The 13,682-nt window shown below is 30.5% G+C and overlaps 2 protein-coding genes across 2 annotated transcripts; both read left to right on the top strand.

The window, feature by feature from the left end:
- The first annotated feature begins 11,464 nt into the window (after positions 1 to 11,464).
- On the top strand, positions 11,465 to 12,270 carry LOC136081444 (uncharacterized). Its single transcript, XM_065798759.1, has 2 exons — positions 11,465 to 11,702; positions 11,999 to 12,270. The coding sequence occupies exons 1-2, from the start codon at positions 11,465 to 11,467 to the stop codon at positions 12,268 to 12,270; spliced, it is 510 nt and encodes a 169-aa protein (XP_065654831.1).
- A 66-nt stretch (positions 12,271 to 12,336) lies between these two features.
- On the top strand, positions 12,337 to 12,762 carry LOC136081443 (uncharacterized). The gene has a single exon (XM_065798758.1). It carries the CDS (start codon positions 12,337 to 12,339, stop codon positions 12,760 to 12,762), a length of 426 nt encoding a protein of 141 aa, XP_065654830.1.
- The last annotated feature ends 920 nt before the right edge of the window (positions 12,763 to 13,682 follow it).

The raw sequence follows: 13,682 nt of genomic DNA, 5'->3' as shown, positions 1-13,682 counted from the left end.
TCAGATGTAAATTGTTGAGAAGATGATATTGTTGTGGAAGTGAAATCAATTACTGGACTTACAGCTTTATTATTTATTTTAATTTTTTTTTATTGCTAAACAACAAAAATGTTATGTTTTAAAAATGTACATTTATATAATCTGAAAAAACAACATAAAAAAGTTGAAATAATTACATAAATTTTCTACCTCATCTTCTGTTTGAAAATTTAGCATCTGATCACAGGTTTCTAATGTTCTAGAATTTAATATGTACTCAACAAATTCAAATTCCTGCCATCCTGGTTCAGGTACAACCCATTCTGCAATATACTTACCAACTGTCTTGTACCCTTTTAGAGGAAAATATACGACATAACTATTTGAGTCAACTTTGTGAGCTGGAACTACTGTTTTTGTTGATTAGTTTTTTTCAATGACCAAAATTGTGCTGAATAGTCTAAAGAATAGTGGATATTTTTCCAATTTGTTATAAAATTGTCATGTCAATAATTGCAGCTAAAAACACAAGCTTTAAAACAAAATAATAAACTTTTAAATGATTTAAAATAATAAATTCTACAAAAAACAGAAAAATACTGAAATGTCAAAATAGCATCACACTTTATGTATTTTATCTTGGGGTTTGTAATTTAACAAAATTGTAGAGTTGGACTAACAGCTTCAAAATTATAACCCAGAAACTGAGATATAAAGTAAACAGACAACATTATTGTGAATCAAAATTTGGACAATTTAATAATGCAATAACAAATTGATCACCAGCATGTATCAAACAAACACATTTTCTTAATACAATATTTATGTTGTCTACTTTCTCTAACGAATATTCATCTTTTTTTATGATGAATGTGTTCAGTTTAATAGAATCCATAAAATCTGTGAAAAAGTTATCTAGCTTTTATAAAAGCATTGTAAATCAGTCTACCATTTGGTAAAATTTTTTTTATAAAGCACACACAATTTTCACTAAGAAAGCAAGAGTTTTGAGCACAATCAAGTTTTGTAATTTGAATTGGATTTCACTGGATTGTACCCTTTAACTTGTCAAGTCTTTTATAATTTCTTTTTATGGATTTTTTTTACCACGCAGAAAATGTTTTATAAATTACAAATTTTTAAATTAAAAACAAAAATAAGCATCAAAAGGTAAATGAAAATATTCAATTACCTCTTGATGGTAATTAAATATTTTCAATTAATTGAACTTTATCAGGAAGATGATTCATGCAGATTATGCATGCAGTAAACGGTGAAAGTATTATGATAATATTGATGGGCATTAGTCACAAAATAGTTAATCAACTTTCATGCAATTTAAATAAATCTGCTTCAAGTTATTATTTTCTTCACATAACATACCAATGGCAAACACTTAGCTTAAGAAATGTTTGTATGTTTTTGGGTTTATAAAAAAAAATTAAATCATATAGAAATTTTTAATTTAAATTTATAAACTAACTGTTAAAAGTTTTGGACTTGTGTATTTTTTGAAATGACAGGTTCAATTTAACTTAGACGAATCCAAATTTTTATCAAGTTTACAGCATCTTCCTGAATATATACGTTGATACGAAACTTTGAAATAATATAAAATATGATGCATTGTGCCTAAACAAACCAAATGCATATGGTCTAATTGAAATTGTCTAATTTAATTTAATTTTTTTAATCTAATTTAATTTTTAATTAATATAATTAATTCCTTAAATAAAACTTCTCAGAGAGTAAACTAAAAAGTTAGAAAAAAATAAAGGACAAAGCCAAGTTTTAAATTATTTTAAAGATATTTAAGGAGTTTTAAAGATGTTTTTACTTTTCAAGGATATCTAAGGTTTTTAAGGAGGAGTAGGTTACCTGTTTAAGTGTATACCTTGGTATACACTTAAACTCATATGAATAGAATATTATTATACATATGCATTATAATCATATGGTGATTGAAAGTATATGCGTAAACATATAAAGATAAATACAAGCACAGGTAACATATAGAGAAATAACTGTTATACTATTAAATTAATTGAAGTGTAAGACAATAAAGGATTGTCTTAAATCTTTCTAAAACAATAGAATTTAAAGATATTTACTATCAATCACATTTGACCTATATAATTTACTATAATTCAAGTTAAGTATTAAATAAACTGTAAAAGTATATAAGGCATATTACAAGCTTTTCCATACTTTATACTTAAAGCTATCATAGCTTTTCTCATAGCTGCTATGAAAAATTAAACTTTGTAATCAGGCTAGATTATAAAAAGCTAGCTAGCTTTAAGTCTTACAAATAGGGGTTTACCTGTGGGATCTTTTCTCAGCTTTGTTTTTAATTCTTTTTTCGTAACTTTTTAATTCCATTGATAAAAGTCAAATAAATCAACATGACAGAAAAGCATTTCGGAAAATTAGCTTTAAGTAACGCATGCGCAATAAAGTAAACTACTTATTCTATCGGACATCCATGGATGTCCTTTCACCCTTCCTAAGATTCTTACCTGAATCTGGATTCTCAGATCAATCCTAATTGTAATTGTAAAATGTGTAATTAAAATAAGGTTTCAACACAACACAGCTTACGGCCCATAGTGATAAGACAAATATTGTCTTCTTTTTGCCATAGTCATGAATTTAATTTTTATATTGGGCAGCCGTGGCGCAGTGATTAGAGCATAGAACTCGTAGTACAAGGGTTGCGATTTTGAATCCTTCTCGAAGCATACACGTTATCGGTTAGGCTTGAAATGTGGAACCAACTCATAAAATGCTTATCCCCTTGTGGCGGTGCTTTGTAATAAGGCCAGCGCAACGCAGAGTACAGACGCATATTTTTAGAAAGAAGTTTTTTATCTGAAAAAGTAAAAATAAAAATAAAAAAACTGCAAAAAATTTTACATTAACGCAACTAAAAGAAATAATGGACATTCATGAAAATACAATCACGAAATTGTTTAACGATAAAGTAGAAAAATTGGAAACAAGATAATCATTTTTACAAGAAGAAAATAAGATCCTTAGAAGTGAAGTAGGAGACTTAAAAAGATCCATGGAGTTCTTTAGCAAAAAGTACAAATGTTTATTAGAGGAAATAACGGTCTCTAAAAGAACATTACCTACGAAAACTTGAGGAAAATGAAAACAAAAATTAGCAAGACGCGGAGAGTAAAGTGAAGAACTTTGTTAAAATAAATCTAGGAATAAATGACAGTGCCATAACGAGGGGGGAACCTTGGCCTCGATTGCCATTTTGGTAAGGGCAGAAAATTGGACAGTTTTACTTTCAATACTTTAAGTTAGTTTATTGGAAAGTTGGCAATTTTCAATTATTAAGATTATTTATCTCCTCCCACTTCATCACTCGCAAGTTTCTTTATAATAAATAAAGATATTTTACGCAATATAAAATTATTAAAAATTTAAAAATGGCACCTCCAAAAAAACCAACAGGGGCATATTACAAAAAACAAAAAAGACAAAAAGAAGAAAGTGAAAAGAAACTAGAAAAATTTTTTAAAAAATGGTGTGTGAAAGACGTTTATAGTTTTGTTAGTGCATCCCAAAATGAAAATTTAACTGAAAAAGAAGATTCAACTGAAATAAATCCATGTCAAATGCAGGCTTTTATGAATTCATTCAATCAAGGTATTAACAAAATTCAGTCTTCCTCGCCGGTATCAAATCAAGATTTAAACAAAACTAAGGTTTTCCGAATTTCATCTGATATTGACAAAGCACGTGTTGAGGATTTTTTTGTAAGTAATAAAAAAAAAATTTTCAACTATCAAATCCCAAAGAAGAAGGAAAAAAAAATATTCTAAACACAAATTTTGAGCTAAAGGATCCTGCCACATGGGCACAAATAGCTGATTGAGTGAGGTGCTTTTTAATTGAAAATGGACCTGAGCAGGAAACCTTTCCATAAATTTCTTCTTCTGATACAAAAGTAAGACTGTTCAGAGTAAGTAAGTTCAAAAGTAAGACCAGTTCAAACTGGTACAAAAAGATGCTTGCCAATGGCGAACTGGTGAGAAGGCAATGGTTGCTATATAGCAATTTAAAAGATGCAACATTCTTTTTTTGTTGTGTACTTTTTTCCTCAACAAAAGCTAATAAGTTGTTTGATATTTCTGAAGGATTTAGTGACTGGAAAAAGCTTAATCTCAAAATTTCTGAACATGAGAATAGTCCTGAGCGTAGAAAATGCTATGCAATTTGGAAGGAAATGGAAAAAAATTTATAAAAAGGCCAAACTTTATGCAATGACCTTCAGAGAACAATAAACCGAGAAGCAAACAAATGGAGGGACATTTTAAAACTTATTGTTGATGCCATATTATTCTGTGCAAATAATAATTTAGCTCTATGAGGCAGTAATGATGCAATAGGGGAACAAACATGTGGAATCTTTTTAAGTACCCTAGAGTTGATTAGTCATTACAATCCTCTATTGGCAGACCATATTGCAACAATAAAAGCCAAAAAAGCTGCAGAATATTTTTCACCACAAATTCAAAATGAAATAATTACACTTGTGGGAGAAAAAGTTGAAGGAGAAATCTTCTCACGGATTATAAATGCAAAATTTTATTCCTTGCTTTTTGACTGTACACCTGATTGTTCTCATAAAGAACAGCTGAGTGAAATGATAAGATATGTTCTTATAAAAAATGGAATGTGCTCTATAGAAGAAGGTTTTGTGGATTTTAAAGAGTGCCATCGTAAGACTGGAAATGGCATTGCGGAAGAAATCCTATAAAAACTGAAAACTGATGGATTAAATATTGCAGATTGCAGAGGCTAGGGCTAGACAATGGAGTTCAAGCACAATCATTGATATCAATGGACTAGCATCATTTGTACCATGTGCAGCTCATAAACTTAATTTGGTTGGCGTTCATGCTGCTGAAGTCTCACCTCTTATGATTACATTCTTTGGATCTATTCAAAAAATATTCACATTTTTCTCCATTTCTACATCAAGATGGGAAAACCTGATGGAAGAACTCCCAGTTTCATTAAAGGGTCACTGTGAAACAAGATGGTTATCAAAAAAAGAAGCAGTTACTTCCCTAAGCAATCAAGTTGTGGAAGTTTATAGTGTTTTACAAGACATGAGTATAAAAACAACTTTAAACCATGAAACTGTTGCAGGTGCAAAAGACCTACTTAAATTGTTCAATCTTAAATTTCTTTGTTTGTTCAACCTGTGGACTAAAATGCTTACATTAATTGACAGAGAAAATCATGCTATTCAAGCCAAAAAAATTTCAATTGACATAGCCTCGAAAAAAATGAATAAGCTTGTCTCGGCCATCCAGCATCTCAGAGAAAGAGGTGTGAAAAACATCATAGAATCTGCCAAACAAACAGAAAAAACAGTTGACTTCCCAATTAAACAAAAGAGAAAAGTCAAGCGTATAATGTTTGATAAGGCTGATGATGATGGCATTTTAATCAAACCAGAAAAAAACTTTGTCATTCAATGCAACTGTGTTTTTGACAGCTTTATCACACAAATGCAAAGGCGATTTGAGGCAATGTCCAAAGTATCATCTGGCTTTCTATTTCTCACTGGAAAACAAATCTCCCTTAACTCTGTTAAAGAGCTCAAGCAAAAAGCATTTAGCCTAGCCCAGAAGTACAAAAATGATTTGGATTCTGTAGAACTGCAAGCTGAGATTGAGAGTTTCAAGTTTCAGGCAAAAGCTATGATGGAAAATTTGGAATGTGCTAACCCAATTGGAATATTGCAATTCATACACTGTACTCTTTAACAGATGCATATTCGAACATTGAAGTTTCACTCAGGATTTTTCTTACTCTTCCAGTGACGGTTTCAACTTGTGAAAGAAGTTTAAGTAAACTTAAATTAATCAAAAATTACCTACGATCAACCATGGGACAAGAACGCTTATCTAGTTTGGCTATTATTTCAATTGAGAATGAAATATCAAATAAGGTAAACTATGACCAAATTATAGATGATTTTGCATGCATAAAAGCACGAAAAGTCAATTTCACTTGATGCATCTTAAACTTATTTGTTATTGTTAACAAATTTTTAAGAGCTAAAGAATTTTTTTATTAGGGCCAATTTCAATTTTTTTGTTACTTTCTTTCAAAGGTTCAAACCACAGACTGTTAACGTGATTAGAAGTTACTAAATTAGTTTTTTGGAGAAGGGAGGTCATTTTAAACGGTAGGTGTTTTTTATGAGGGGGGTGGCAGGGTCATTTTTAGTGGGTACGCGTCAAATGTTCTCACGCCCCTGGCGCCATTTTACCTTGCTACGGCACTGATAAATGAAAACGTCGAAATCGAAAGAGCACATCAAGTTGGCAAAGAATTTGGCGAAAAAAGAAGAAATAGAACTATCGTAGTAAAGTTTTTGAACTATAAAGATAAATTCGATATTGGAAAATTACGTAATAGCAAAACTTTGGCAACAGGGTTTGTTTTATTAGTCAAAGGAAATTTTTTATTATTATTCATCAACGAAGATTTTTGCGAATAAATGGTACATGTAAAAAGAAAGCTGTTTGCTGAAGCAAAGGAGTTACTATTAAAAGGCAATTATGCAAATGTAGTTTTTAATAAATTAATAATACCCGATTAACTAAGACAAATTCCTTTATTTTAAAATTATCAAAATAGAAAAATTTAAAATGGATTTTATGCAAAATGATTCAATTTAACAAAATAACCTTAAATAGTAAAACTAAAACTCTTTTTCTTTCTTTGTTTTTAGAGCTTGGCTAGCATCGCACAAAATTGAGAAGAATTGAGCTTCTTTCAGGATATTGGCAAATTTTTCACTCACAGCCATCACAATGCATTTTACGAATTCATTCCCGCTAGCGCCATTTTCGTTAAGTTTGATCATTTTAACACCATTGATCTTACAGCTCTTTACCTAAACATTTTTCGTAAATGATGTATTATATTCTTTGATTTAAAGTTAAATTTACAATAGACTAGTAAAATTTACAAAGTTGGAAACATACAAACCAACTATTTTTATTTGAACCAACTATTCTATACTTTATCAAATATATTTAAAATAGTCAACATATCGATACTTACAGTAACAGCAAAGTTTTTGTGCGGCATAGTTGGCAGAAGGGCCATTTCATAAACACAGTTTACAAGGCTTATATACGCGTCATCCGTTAAAACTTTTAACGAAGACGATATTGATGCTTGTCTCTAAGAAACAAAAGAATATCATAATTACAAAAGTACACTGTTTCCTCAAACTTTTACTTTATGCAGTACCAATCTTAATTGAATCATAGTTTAAAACTTTTTCTATAATATATTTAATAAACATCGATTTCATTTAGTTTTTTTAAACGAAAAAACGTTCGAGCTTTTTTTTGAGCAGCCGCGGCGCAATGGTTAGAGTTCTGGCTCAAAACCCAGAGGTCCGAGGTTCGATGCCAGTTCTAGCCAAATAAGCGACATTGGTACAGAAGGAGGCGTGAACTTCTTGCTAAATCCTCTCTCGCGGTGCTCTGTTATAAGACCGTAAGGACTTCTGGGAGCACCTAAAATAACTACAAAAAAAAAAAAAAAAAAAAAAACTAATGTTAAGTACACGCTTTTTTTTTATAAGAAACCAATCAAACGATTAGTACTAAAAAGTTTCTTATTTTAAGGATGCTTTTTTCTAAATCTAGTACTAAAAGTTTCTTAAAAGTTTCTTTAATTTCAAGTTTTTATTTTTTATTTGTAATCAAATTAAATTCTATTCGATTGCGCGTGCAAATTAAATTCTCATTCAAACTGTTGTTCTCCATTGTAGATAATGTTAACTTCGAGTAATGTTGATGAGATATTTAGGTGAAAAATGAGGAAATATTCATCGAACTTATAAATAAGTTTCTTATTAAAAAGTTACTTAGTACTAGAAGTTTCTTAAGATTTTGAGGCTCCTAGTACTAGTTTATTATAAATTGGTTTTTTATTAAAAAAAAAAACATGAAATCATTTTTGACTTTTTTTAATTTTACAGTTGAATGAATAATAAAAAAGAGTTAACGAACTTTATTTAATGCAACCTAAGTGTCATTAGTTATAAATACTAGTTTCATCTGCGTAATTAAAAAAATAATTTTGAAAAAAAGTTTCTTAAGTTTAGGTTTAACTTTTTTCTTTTGTTGACAAATTATTTTTAGGTTATTATTTTGTTGACAAATTATTTTTAGGTTATTATTATTTTATATTAGGTTATTATTTTTTTTAACTTTCTCTTAGTTTAGTTTAATTTTTTCAGCGCGTTTTAGAAATAATTAAATATCAAAATTTAACATAAACATCATCAAGCATTTGCAAATGTGTAAATGCTTGATGGCCAAATCATCAAAACAAAATATAATAATGGTGTACGATCACACGAATTCCCGATCAAGCCTGCAACAAACGACGCTTTAGCATAATTCAAAATTAAGATATTAGAATCTGGTAAATAAGAATAAAAAATCTTTATTTCAAAGGTAATAATTTATTAATTACCTTTGAGGATTTTGTATTTTGTATTCCATCGGTTGACGTAACACATCGCTCATTTGAGGGTTTCTCGCTCTCACACCTTATTGCAGTAAGGTGAGAAGATGTTTTAAAATGTCTTTGAATTGTGTGGATTGACTCAAAGTTCGTCCCATCGATAAACCGTAAAGCACATTGTCGTATCAAACCTTTACAACCTTGTAATACCGCCTCTCTATTTCTTGTACAAACTTTGCAGTAAATTTCATTAACGTATGTAGCTCCGTTGGTAATTTCATTTCTAAAGCTCTTCAACTTTCTATTTAATAAATGTTGACATCATTACTTTGTTTCCTTTTCGAATGTCCTTGATTGCGAACATTCTAAACAACAGAATCGTTTTAAATTTGAGTTAAAATAAATAATAGTTAATAAAAAACCTAAACTATGAACAAAAACCGATTTTAAAAATTACTCTATTATTAATACTTATTTTTATTATAAACGATATGTGGAATATTACAAACAATAAATCAAATAAATCTTACTTGATATTTTCACAAGATTAAAAATACTCTGCAGTTTCAATTTTCTTATAATGGTTTTCCAATTTTCTATTCTTATTTTGTTTGCGCATTTTTGTATTCACATTGTGTTTCCACGTGCACATTTCATTATTGAAATTAGTGACTATTAACGACTTCAAACTGCTCATTAGGGTGTCTCAAAAAAAAAAAATTTTTGAAAATCAAAGTGTGGATAAGTTCAATCGTTATCATTACGTATCAGTAGCTTATGGCGAAAATTTCAGCCTCCCAAATCAACTAAAGAAGGTGGTTTCTATATAACAGATTTTTTCCTGAATATAATATTTTAAAGTTCCGAATATATATAATTTTGAATTTAAAACACTCGCGAAACTCTGGTTTTGATTTAAAATATATCTAATAGAATAAGGAAGGTACAGATTTTGTGTGACAATTTCATTTCAGATAATAGTTCTAAATTGAGTTGAAAGGCAACAGAAACGTGATGACAGTTGTGATACTTGTTAGATGTTCTGCACAGAGGCTGCCTTTAAGGATGGGGGGGGGGGCATTCCAGATTTTGCCGAGTCCTCAGGATTTTTAGTACCTCATAATTTTAAAATTTAGATATATGTTTTTTAATAAAAATATTAAAATTTTTACATGTCTTTCAAATCTTTTTCTTTGGATTTGCGAACTTTGAACATTTGAACAATTTGAATGAGAAAAGCATAACAACCGGAATAAATATACTATAACTATGGATATACGCGTTTTTCCAAAGCTCTTTGGCTTTTTTACTTTCATTCAATCAGTTTTGTTTTGTTTCTCCATCCTTGTTGGCGCAGAAGGAAATTGCTTGCTACATCAAAACTCATCAGACAGTAATTATGACTGGGAGAAAGTTTGAATCTGGTCATAATAAGAGAAAAAGAAAACTCGAGGAAGAAAAATACCTAGCCACTAAGAACAATTCAATTTTGTGTCACCTTAAGCCATTGAGTGGTGCAAATACTCAAGAGATTGCTAAAGTTGCACATCGTCCTCATCCTGATGATACCCCTCATCTTGAAGATCCACAACCTTAAGATGATCTTGACTATCATCCTGCGCTTGAAGATGATCCAGATACCCTACCTCATCATGATGGAGAAGATGATTCAGGTCCAATACAGCTTGAAGAAGATCCAGATATACTACCTCATCATCATGGAGAAGACGATCCAGGTCCAATACAGCTTGAAAAAATGATAATGGGATTTATGGCCCTCAACCCGAAGATGATCAACATCCCCTTTATGTTCCAGAAAATAATCTTGTTGAAGGAAATGTTACGTTTACATCAACATGACAGTAGGCAGAAAATTATTTTTGTATGAAAACAGTACAGTCCCTGTTATCCGTCACTCGGTTATCCAAAAAGAATTTTTTTTTCCCATTTTTTTTTTATTTATTTGTTAATTTACCTTTCCTTTTCATAGTTTCTATTGATATTTTGCATATTTTTGCCTTGTTTTGCGTTATTTAAATAATATAAACACGCACAATCACATTAAGAACTGTAACTTATTAATGCATATATATATTTTTTTTTTTTTTTAATTCTCCATATCCTTGTTATCCGACAATTTTTTCTTTATCCGACACCCCTTGGTCCCGTATTAGTCGGATAATCGAGACTCTACTGTATAAATCTTTCTTCTCTTATGAAAGATCCACTTCTAATTTCCTTAATTGTTGCATTTTAGAATTAAGTATCCTGCTCTTTGGCCCAAAATCTTAATGAATTCATTTAGAGAAATTCTGGTTCAACAAGGTCCTATAAAACTGAAGGAGGAAGATTTTCTAAAAGATGACCATGGACGAAAATTCTCTGTGATGTATTATATAGGGCATTTTCCAAATGGGGAAACCTATAAAAGAAAATTGTTAGTTTATTCGAAGCATTCAAACAGCATGTTTTGTTTTCCTTGCAAAATATTTTCTATTAGAAAAAAGAGCCCAAAATTTACTGAAAATAGATACTCTGATTGGAAACAAATAACATCAGATCTCAAGGACCATGAGAAGTCCGTAAACCACAAGAAATGCTTTATAAAGTTGATGGATTTGGCTGCAAGAATGAAGAAAAATGAGACTGTCAATGAACGCAACTTAAAAAAAATCAAATTAGAAGTGGAGTATTGGCAAAATATTTTGAAGAGAATAATTCCAAGGACACACTGATAAATTATTTTCTAAAGGCAATGGAAACTTTTTGGGCTTGATTGAAATGATTTCAGAACTTGATCCAATACTTCAAGAGCATGTAAGAAAAATTAAATCACACGAAGTAAGTTATCACTATCTTGTCAAAAACATTCAAAACCAATATTATTTAACTTTTGGGTTCAGAGATAAAGAAATCTATAATTTTAAATTGTCAGAATGCAAAATATTATTCAATAATTATGGATTGCACTACAGACATAACTCACCAAGAACAATTAACCCTAGTTCTTAGATTTTACAACTGCAAGTTATTTGCAGTTGAAGAGCATTTTATTGGATTTGTTGATATAAGTAGGACAACCGGTGAAGTTTTAACAGAAACTTTCCTGAAACATTTGACAGAAGCAGGTCTAGATTTATTAAATTGTCGAGGTCAATCATATGATAATGAAGCAAACATGAAAAGGATTCATTCTGGTGTGCAAAAAAGAATGAGACACTAACCCTAGAGCGTTTTTTGTGCCATGTAGTGCCCACAGTTTGAATTTGATGGTATGTGATGCTGCAAAATCTTCTTCAAAAGCAGTGTCATTTTTTTGGTTTGGTACAAGAAGTTTATAACTTTTTCTCAGGTTCTAATATCAGATGGACCATTTTAATGAAATCAGTGCAAACTTTGACTTTGAAGCCACTGTCTGATACTCGATGGGAGTCTCGAGTGGAAAGCTTAAAGACATTAAAATATGAATAATCCAAAGTTTATGATGCTCTAGTTGAAATTGCTAACAGTTCAGAGTATGATACATTTACCAAATTTCAGGCAAATAATCTTGCCAAGCAAATGTCCAAATTTACATTCATGGTAAGCTTGAGTGTATGGTATGACATATTATTTCAGTCTCCAGACTATGATCTATCAACAGCACAAACCGAAATTGACCAATTATTCAAGTATTTTAATGACTTACGTGATAAAGGAATTAAGGATGCCAAACATTTTGCTATGGAAATTGCAGAAGAATTAGAAGTAAGTCCTCAGTTTTAAGCTAAAAACACAGTTCGTCCCCGAAAGAAAAAAACTCTTTTTTCCTATGAATCTGCAGATGAACCAATGTTAAATCCAGAAACACAGTATGTGGTGGAAATTTTCAATGTACTGGTAGATCAAGTGCTATCATCTTTAACAAATCGATTTAATCAACTGAACGAACTTTCTGAGCTTTTTGGATTCTTATATGAAATTCCAGAAGCCACCCAAAATACTGAAGTACTTAAGAAATATAGCAAGGATTTAGAGATTGCCTTAACTGAAGATGGACATTCAGATGTGATTTCAAATCAATTATTTGATGAAATCAAAGCAATATCCAGTATGGTTCCAGTAAAATTGCTCCCAAAGACACTGATCAAGTTTATTTTAGAAAATCGCTACGAACAATCTTTTCCAAATTTAGTTATAGCATTGCGAATTTTATTGACATTGTCACTCACTGTTGCTTCCGCAGAAAGAAGTTTCTCAAAACTTAAATTAATTTAAACCTACTTAAGGTCAAATATGTCACAGTGCAGACTTACAGGCTTAGCTGAGATATCAATTGAAATTGACGAGTTAAAGAACATAGATATTAGTGCATCAGTTGAAACATTTGCTAATATTAAAGCTCGTAAAGTCAAGTTTCAATGAAGTCATGACTATAATAATAATTTAATAAAAATAATTTGAAAAAATATTTTTTCATTTCAGGGGGGCCTCACATTTTGATCTTGCACAGGGCCTCCAAAGTTCAAAGGTAGCCTCTGGTTCTGCAGGTATTTCTTTGTAACTTTTTTAGATACTTGCTGTCTGTTTTTATGGACATCCTAGAAAATAGTAAATATAATTAAAAAAGGCAAGTTATTTTGTAAAATAATTAAATAATCCAAGCAATAAAATTCTAAGTATTTGAAATTAATAGTTCAGTTTATTAAATAAAATAATATGGAAATGCTTTAAAAAGTTTTGAAGACATTATTGTATAGCATGCACGTACATTGGGTGGGGTAAGGGGTTGTTAGGTGTAAATTGTTAGGTGCGATTGACTTCCTTTTTTTGTTATTAAAAATGAGCATGATTTGTGTTTGCAATTGTAAATTGCCTAGTTTTTCAAAAACGACTCCCTCTCCCTAACAATTTACACGCTATAGGTCTGTATAATAACGTTTAGTTATTACCTGAAGAGTGTCCTGAAGTCTATCCTCGTTATGTGTCCGTCCAATATAGTCTTGGATCAACTTTATGTGACGTTCTGCCCAATCATTTACCACAACAAGCTGATTTACACATGTAGAGAACAAATTACTTAGGGGCTCTCTTACTTTCGCATGCAGCTATACCTTTCTCCCTCCACAGCAAAAGCTCTTCCGTAGTGATTTCTAGAAGAAAAAAGAGAAGATAACTTTGCTCAGTGACAAAATTGT

The sequence above is a fragment of the Hydra vulgaris genome, chromosome 06 (genome assembly GCF_038396675.1).
Source record: "Hydra vulgaris chromosome 06, alternate assembly HydraT2T_AEP".
In the NCBI taxonomy this organism is placed as follows: Eukaryota; Metazoa; Cnidaria; class Hydrozoa; order Anthoathecata; family Hydridae; genus Hydra; species Hydra vulgaris.
This window is presented reverse-complemented; position numbering and strand designations above follow the sequence as displayed.

Coding starts and splice junctions, on each gene's coding strand:
- LOC136081444 (XM_065798759.1), top strand. CDS start 11,465: ATGGATTGCACTACAGACATAACTCACCAAGAACAATTAACCCTAGTT. Junction 11,703..11,998: donor CATGAAAAGGATTCATTCTG/GTGTGCAAAAAA, acceptor ATGATGCTCTAG/TTGAAATTGCTAACAGTTCA.
- LOC136081443 (XM_065798758.1), top strand. CDS start 12,337: ATGTTAAATCCAGAAACACAGTATGTGGTGGAAATTTTCAATGTACTG.